Source organism: Etheostoma spectabile, chromosome 16 (assembly GCF_008692095.1).
Source record: "Etheostoma spectabile isolate EspeVRDwgs_2016 chromosome 16, UIUC_Espe_1.0, whole genome shotgun sequence".
Taxonomy (NCBI): Eukaryota; Metazoa; Chordata; class Actinopteri; order Perciformes; family Percidae; genus Etheostoma; species Etheostoma spectabile.
Window position 1 is genome coordinate 9,404,818 of NC_045748.1, and position 8,768 is coordinate 9,413,585.

The 8,768-nt window shown below is 39.1% G+C and overlaps 2 protein-coding genes across 9 annotated transcripts in view; both read right to left on the reverse strand.

Moving 5' to 3' along the window:
- The window catches only part of ckmt2a (creatine kinase, mitochondrial 2a (sarcomeric)), a 17,279-nt gene extending 16,243 nt beyond the window's left edge, over positions 1–1,036 (reverse strand). For both annotated transcript variants that reach the window (XM_032539688.1, XM_032539689.1), the window contains exon 1: positions 801–1,036. The gene's annotated coding sequence lies outside the window, so the exon portion shown is untranslated. The remainder of the gene's footprint in view (positions 1–800) is intronic.
- A 2,941-nt stretch (positions 1,037–3,977) lies between these two features.
- The window catches only part of rasgrf2a (Ras protein-specific guanine nucleotide-releasing factor 2a), a 46,959-nt gene continuing 42,168 nt past the window's right edge, over positions 3,978–8,768 (reverse strand). For all 7 annotated transcript variants that reach the window (XM_032539698.1, XM_032539697.1, XM_032539692.1 and 4 more), the window contains 5 exons: positions 7,175–7,372; positions 6,568–6,647; positions 6,364–6,481; positions 4,732–4,800; positions 3,978–4,638 (listed from right to left, as the gene is read on the reverse strand). In XM_032539698.1, the coding sequence (XP_032395589.1) occupies positions 4,543–4,638; positions 4,732–4,800; positions 6,364–6,481; positions 6,568–6,647; positions 7,175–7,372 (561 nt within the window). In that variant the 3' untranslated portion in view covers positions 3,978–4,542. The remainder of the gene's footprint in view (positions 4,639–4,731; positions 4,801–6,363; positions 6,482–6,567; positions 6,648–7,174; positions 7,373–8,768) is intronic.

The following is an 8,768-nucleotide window of genomic DNA, read 5'->3' on the forward strand; positions in this document are numbered from 1 at the left end:
ACCACGGTGACCTTTTAACTCTGAGACAGTACGTTCAGGAAATAAGAGCAGCTTTGTCCTCTCCAGAGGACACAGCAAAGTTACCACCTCAGGTATTTAAAGAAAACATTAAACAAGATAAATCCTTTTCATGACAGGAGTGCATCAAAAAGTTGCCTTTTTGACTGAAAATAGGGCAGAAACTAACACTTGTTTTCATTGTGGTCTGTCAGTTTTCTTGATTAAATCAATTAGTTGGTTGGTCTATAAAATGTTATAAAAGGGTGAAAAATGAGGATCAGTGTTTCCCAAAGCTGTCCTCAAATGTTTAGTCCACAACTCAAAGATATTCAGTTTACTGTCAGAGAACAGAAGAAACTAGAAGATATTCCTATTTAATAAGCTGCAATCAAGAGAATTCCAACCTGTTTTCATAAAAAAGGACTCAAACCGATTAATCCGTTATCAAAATAGTTGGCAATTGACTTAAAAGTTGACACTCAAAGATTAATCTTTGAAGCTGTAACAGCAAAGCCTTCTTTTAGTTGTAATTCATAAAGTTTGCAGCATTTATTCAGCTACATATCTTAAAGTTGTTAACACATCCTGCCTTCACTGCTCCTATTGAACAAATTTTTACTTTTGAAACATGCTCACATTCCTCATATTAACCATAAATGTCCAAATCATTCAAAAAGATATGTTTTTTATAATAGTATAGCCTGTATCTTCTTTGATACAATGAATCTACATTCATCTTGAGATGCATGACACTAACGGAGCCTTTCTGCTAGAGACGTAAGAAAAAGTATTTACAGTACCTGTAGGGAAGCTGCTCTGCCTTCTAGCTTAAGGTCTCTTGTTAAAGAGCTTTTCACTCTAGTCTCTCGGGGGACTCCACCCTCCCGTGTGGGATTAAAACCCCGGAAGCCAATCACAAGCCCAGAAACAAACCAATGGGAGGACCACCAACATGAGTAACGATGGCACAGACCGCTAACGTGGAGCCGTGATTAACCATGACCGCCTCGGGTTCCATATCACCGTCCAGACTGACCTTGATATTTCCCCTCACACACTGACCCTGAGAGCCACACACACCCACACACACACACACACACACACACACACACACACACACACACACACACCAAGTTCACAAGGCATGACAAAACTATACTGTAACTAAAATGTGTGCAATCTTATAATTAAACAGAGATAATAGACTCAAAAACTCCCATTTGAAACTGAAGCTGTGTGTAAAAAAAAAAAAAAGGGCATCAGCGTCTGTTCTGTTTGAGGAAACAGTCGCTTCCACATTGACATCATGACCCTCTCACCACGCTTTTATTGAATCAGTTTTATCATTTGCACTAGCGGCCTGGTTTGGGTACCTCTCTTTAAAAATAATAACTCACTCAACCAACGAGTAAAGTGGTCTAGCAGGCTGATCGGTGAGCCACAGCTCAACGTGGAGGCCCTTGTTCACGAAACAGTTACAGCGCATAACTGGTTCAATTTTACATTTTACATTTTGCGTCCATTGCACACAGAGTTTCAGCTCCTCCCCCCTGGGCTTAGGGTCACAATCCCTAGGTGTAAGACACAAAACAGTTTAGTCCCTGCAGCCATTACGCTGAAGAATGAGTCATAGCTACAGAACGGGGGTTTATTTGGAGTTTGTTACTTTTAGTAATATTTAGTCAATACGTAAGTATAATCTGGGGTCTCATTTTTAAAACTGAGTAGGATCCTTCCTAAAAGTGTGCGTACGCCCCCCCCCCCCAAAAAACTGTGTGTACGCACACCTGTAAGCAATGTACCCTTTACAAATCACAGGTTAACTCCAAGTGTGCGTATGTGAATCGGCCTCTAGGGTTCACTGCAGTAACAATTTGTAAATTGTTAACACCTTGCCAAAAGCACAGCATCAACTATAGCCCCACCCAAAGATCCAATTTGAAGACGAAAGCGTAAAAGGCAAACACACTTGTCTTCGTGCAGGTTTTGTCACCAACAGTATAAAGTTAGGACCGTAACGAGGACATTACGTGTAACGAGAGCTGTGTGCAGCTAGCATTCAGAACTCAGGGCTGTTTCCCTGCGTCTTCCTATAATTGCCATAAAAACTATTTGTAACTACATCATAATTCACATTTTTTGGCTTTTATTGGGTGTAAATATCTGTACATTGCACAAAGAAATGCATGGAAAAATACAACAGCAAAGCTGGAATTTCAGAGTTTACAGTAACGTAAGAAAGCACGGGGTCTCATACACTAATGCATTTAAGAGTATGAAGATTCCTGCCATCAGGAACGTGCCAAAATACATGAAGAGATCTAATAAACGTCAGTAAGACTCGACTATAAAGGGCAGAAGGGACATCGTGCTATAGTCATGCTAGAAACACAGTCTATTGACAATCTTTAGGCTACAAATCAATAGTGCCAAGGAATTACTATTTTAATAATACAGTTAAGGTTGGAAATATGATTAAAAGATCACATTGATAAGGAACCTATAATAGTGATACATGTAAAAGAAATTTAACTGAAGGGCTTTGTATCACGTTGGAGACCTTTTAGGCCGAGACTCTTTAAAAAAAGAGCAGAAATATTAAAATCAGAACGTTGTACAAAATCAGCGACGCTGAAAAGACATGATTTAAAGCAGAAACGCTTTCAATCGTCAAGAAAAATGTAAAGCTTATCTTTGCTATGACCATGTTTTCTGATTGTGTGTAAACTACACAAGAAGTTTGCTGTTAACATGCAAATGCAATACAACTGCAATCATATTAACCTTTAGAAACCGGCGCGCCAGAAAGTATTAAGATACAATATCTGAATATCTGTCCTAAAGCTGTTTAGGGAACCCAGTGTGTCTTGACACACACATATACACAAGGCTCCACACTCCAACTGCATGGGCTTCACTGTGTGGTCATTTGATTTGTCGTCATTTTGTCTGGGAATATGCACGACTCTGAGCCGGCAACCTGCAAGCCTATGGTGTGTGACATTTGCAATCTGAAGTCTCCTCCTGAGCTGATATATCAGCAGGCTAGCAGCTTTTAGACTCTAGGGGTCTAAAAGATGTAGCAGCATTGTCTTTTGTAGGGATTTAGCCATTTTAATGACAGGGCCCGACGCCCCACGTGCAAATGTTCCACCGAAACAAGTTTCACAGTTAAAGAAATACAAAAAAAACTGAGGGTTTCTCCCCCCCCCCCCCCCCCCCCCCCCCCCCCCCCCCCCCCAGATCTTTCTTCAGCACTGAGACCATATCTACTTGAGATGATCTGTCAACCTATGTTGGGTTTCCAGCTGGTACCGCTGCCTCCAAGAGGTCACAACATGTTTTCTACCCATGTTATGCAGAGAGCAACGTTCACAGCATCCAGTTCTCTTTGTAAATCCTGTGCAGGGGATTTATGTAATTAGTGCATATTTCTAAAATAATTTGGAAACCACACAGCAAACCTGGGGCCCAATAAAGAGGCAAGTCCCTCTCCTTCCGGTGGGTCCAATGGAACATAACTTTGTGTAAAAAAAATAAAAATAAAATAATCTGTCTGGTAGTCAATGGCAGGAGAAAAAAATACTTTTTTGAGCCTATTTCAATTGAGCCAATTACACATATTGTCAGATTAAAACAATAATTTGCAAGTGAAGAAAGTCAGGTTGTTGTTGCCATAGTACCGCTCAGTGAACTACATCTCTCATCTCACACAATATATGTAACCTTGCCAACTGCTCTGCGTGTTCGCTGGCTAGCTAGTTAGCTTAGCTCTGATCCACAACAGATGTAACCTTATCGTACCTGATGTGTTTTACCTGACGTCTTGTCATCAGCTGAGAAGAGAAAGAATGAGCAAGATCTGTTCGAGTTAAATCCCAGTACAAAGACACTGTAGCTTCAGCAAAACATCACTCACTTTGGGGTGTTTAGTCTTTCTATTTAAACATATTTTCACTCTTATACTTCAGTTACTTGACAGACTTTGATTTAAAAAATAATCTTTTAAATTGACAAACGTGTAATTAATGGCTCAATTCAAATGGGATCAAATCTGTATTTATTTATTTATTCAGCGCTGTTCACTACAGTACATTTTTACCCAAATTAAGGAAAGAAGGGGAAGGACTTCGCCTCTCTATGGACAAGCAGGTTAATCCGGCCATGATTACATAAGTCCTGTAAAACTCATCTGACAATGTCTACGTGCAAGACTACAGAGGCAGATTGGTATGTACAACGTGACACTAGCGCCATGTTTGGCTAGCTTACATGGTTGTTTCTACAGTCATAACTGTACGGTTGTATGGCAGAGTTGTGCATGTTATACAGTTCATTCTGTTACTAAACATACACATAAGATATTTACACAAAAAGGCACATTTTCTCCTGAGTTTCCCAAGCACAATAACTGGCGGTGTTTCATAAAACAACCCCTGCTTTATTAAGAAAGAATCTCAAGTTGTGTTAGTTCACTGATATTGTTTGATGGATATATTTTATATATATCACATCTGTGGGACTATGTTTGTGTGTGAAACGTCAGCCGGGTGGTACTCGAGGTTCGATCTTCAGTGAGAGCTCATACAGGGTGTCTTCATCCATCACTAGTGTCTTATCCAGGAGGAACTGAGTCACCTGGAGGGAGTCAGGACAGGTAAATAGTTTGTGTTAAAAGTCAAATCCTAATCACTTCTATATTGCACAAATAATGCATTTCATTAGACGCACTTTTGGTTGGTGCTCTATCCTGTAAGGAGCTTGCTGGAACTGACGAATCTCCCGGATAATATGAGAGATCTGAAAGACCAGAGACAGAGTTAAAAAACAACTTAATCAATCGACCATTGACCTAAGTATCAATCTTTAGCTAAATCCCGCCCCCCCCCCCTTTACTTTTGCTATTCCTGTGGCAGATTTACCATCAAAATGAATTGCCAATGGGTCATACATTTTAAGAAGTGAGAGACAAAAGCTTCTCGTTTCTAGCCTTCGACCTTCAAATTTGCCGTTGTTGCAGACTTTCACAAGCTGTAGCTAGTTTGCTAAGCTAATTAAGCTAACTCATTAACTCCATTGGGTTGTTTGAAAATGACTCCAGCTGCCTTTTAATCCAGCTGACTCATTTTAAAACATTAATCCTATGAAATAAATCTTAAATACATTTCTGAAATGGGTCTTTTCCATTTCTAGACGTCAACTTGAACTAATTACTGTCGCTAACAGATTTTATCGGCTTTAGTTAACGAGCTAATGAAGCTAGCTTTAGTTTAATTGTTTGAAAAGGCCTCCATCTGACTTTAATGTTCCAGCGGACACATTTTTAAACAGGAATCCTGCTCATATATTTCTGAAAACTAACACAATTCCAATAAATAGCACGACAAAGCTGCTAACGTTAGCGACAGAGCAGCTAACAACCAGCAACGTTACAAGTAGTGTGTTACAAAAGGCATTTACAGTAATGTTTTCCTTTTTGCTGTAATATAACACATTACTAATTACATTTCGGTAATATTACACCTGTTACAATCTCAGGAACGTGACATTTAGTGGCATGTTTTTAAAAAGATTTTTTTTTTTTGTTTTTTTAAAGAGTTAACCGACATCGCGAAACATTTCTTCACAGGAGAAAAATAGTAAGCTATTACATCTCATTGCTGCATTCAATGGTTGAAATATCTGCAAAGACGGATATGTTTGCAAGATGAACATCTATACTAATTACTCTCAAATGACAGTAACTAGTAATCTATAATGTATTACATTATGGAAGTAGCTTGCCCACACTGACAACCAGCACCAAATCAGAATCAGAATCAGAAATACTTTATTGATCCCCGAAGGGAAACTCTGTGTTGTAGTTGCACAATATTATAAATAGAGTAGAAATACAAGAAATAAAGAAATATAAGGAATTGGATACGTACGGTATTTACATAAAGGAATGTTATTATACATTTACATAATTCACATAATTAAGGATTTGGAATGGTGAAAAGTTAAATAATAATAATAATAATAATAATAATAATAATTGTGGTATTTGAGATTGCACACGTCAGGCCAGTGTTATTGCACAAAACAGAATCAGTGGGGAAACATGACAATGTAATATAACATTTACCCAACAAACCAATTTAATGATGTGCTCCTTGGTCTTAGAAGTGCTCGGTTACTGTGTGAAGTAAGCTAGTTAGCCTGACAAGCTAACAATTGTAGCGTCCATTGGAAGACTTTGGTTGTTGTATTTTTAGTTTTGGAAAGGCTTCTTTTTCAGGGGAAGGGCTTAGCTAACAGTCAATTGGGCTTTCATAAGCGTCCATAAAAACAACAGGAGCAGGTAAAGTGTATATTCATTACCATCCTCATTTTGGAGAAGTTAACCAGGCCCTCCTCCGTGAAGTTGGGTGTTCCCTCCTCAATGAAAGCCAGGTCGGTGAGGTACATGCCCAGGTATGGCACGCATGGAGGGTTACAGCTACACACACGTACATACAGCGCACACATTAGACAGTTTTTACGTAATGGATTTTATTTTTTCCTCTGGTAATTAGCAGTATTTACTTTTTCAGTGTCTCCCTGAGATTCTTGAACCTCCCTTCTGATGACACCGTCTTCTGCAGCCGGTCCATAAGCGCTTTAGTCTAAAAACAACAAAGAAATCGTAAAGGTTTTGCACAGAGAGAAAGGTTTTTACTTTTAACACCCTGTTAAATTAAGGTGACCAGATTTCTTAGACAAAATCCGGGGACATTTTTAGCTCAAAAGCGGATATACCTCCAAAACACGTCACGTTTTAATTTTTGTAAAACTTAAAACGGGGACACTAGTCCTAGAGCGGTTTCCCCCAACAGACAACATTATGGAAAGGATTTCTAAGGAGGTCGACCTTTCTGTTAAAGATTAAGATCCTTTTTTAAAAGCAAAACCAACCAGACTCCGTGTAAATAATCAGTGATTTTAGCATCGTAACATACGGCTTTCTAAAACATCTCTGAGCAGCGCTGCTCGATCGGCTCCGTTTGGTCAATGTTTTCTTTCTTTCTTTCTTTCATTCCAATTTCGAGTCTGTCAGTCACAGTGAAATCCGGGGACAGGTCACCAAAACCGGGGACTGTCCCCGGAAACCGGTGACGTCTGGTCACCTTATTTTAAATGAATGGATTCCAACCTGTTTGCAGACCTTCGACCAGGTCTTCTTCAGCCTGAAGATGGCGCTGCGGTTGAGAGCCGAGGTGATCTCCAGCACGCCGTTGTAGTTGTTGAGGCAGCGGCAGATGTCGGCCACCGCCAGCCACTTCTCTATGGAGCCGGCCCTGGAGCCCACGTCGGTGTGGGTCATGATCTGAGACGCCACAAGGTTACTCATCTGTGGAGAGAGGGTGAGAGAAATAGACACTTCCCCCTTTTTTTTTGCAAATACTCCACACTTAGTTTCCAGTTTATTAGGTGCACCTAGTTAAAGACTTATTCAGAGAGGTGCATATTTAACTTTACAGTCATTTTGCGGTAGTTTGTGGAGCTTTGTGCCTCATTCCGAGGCTAATCTGAGATTTTGTCCACCCGTTTATATCATTTTAAAGAAGTAGAAGACTATTAGACTACTACTAGGGGCAGCTTTGGCTCAGTGGTAAAGCTGTTGCCTGCCAATTGGAAGGTTGGTGGTTCAATCCCTGGCCCTGCAGTCCCATGTCAAAGTGTCCTTGGGCAAGACACTGAACCCCGAGTTGCCCCGAGTGTAAATGTGTGTGAGTGTGTATTGGATGAGCAGGTGGCACCTTGTACGACATACCACATCGCAAGAATGTGTGTGAATGTTTCCTGTATGATGTAAAAGCGCTTTGAGTAGTTAATACTAGAAAAGTGTATATAAATACAGTACATTTACAATTTACTGTATAATTATTTTTATGTTGCGCTTGTTTTTTTATAGTCTACCCTTATTGATATTAACAAGGTTGACAAAATTTGACACCACAAACTTGAGCTACAAAGTTGAATTAACACCTTTCTATAAGAGAATTATGACGTCATGAAGGAAGGTTGTATTGTAGGGCTGCAACCGCAGATTATTATCATATATCATAATTGTTTGATTAGGGCTTGACGATTAATCGAAAATGAATCGACATCGAAATTCTGAAGTTGCATTGTATCTGAAGACGTATTTTTCCGCATGATAATTTTTATAAAACTAAAATGTGACATTTTCATTTCATTTTCAATAAATAGCCATAATAGTTCCCACTTCCTGCATTTCCTTCAGTTATTTAAAAATCACAAAAATCTGTACTTTTCAGTTAGAAAAAAATATCTCATCTTCGATATTTGAGCCAATTTACAAAACAAACCTTGCCGATAAACTGAGGGCAGGCAAAAATTTATTTAATGATCGTACATTTATCGTTATTGAGGTGAACAATGAATCGTGATTTTTGGATTTATATGCACATCGTGCAGCCCTACGTCTGATTATTTGATTAATCTATTCCCCTTTTTGTAAATAAAATGTCCTGTTGTCCTCGGGTCAAATTGTCCCGTTTTCCTATATCAATGTTCATTTTAATTCCCCAAAATAACATGACTGATTCCACACAACGCTCTTTGCCAAGTACACATCTCTACTTTCATTAATGTCGGGGTATCGTATTTTTTTTGTGTTTGAAAAAAAACATTGAAGTGTTTTTGAAATAGTATTGAGTAAATTTTGACATATTCCAGTCTGTGATTATCATCAACATCCATTCCTTTAATTTTAGTCTAAA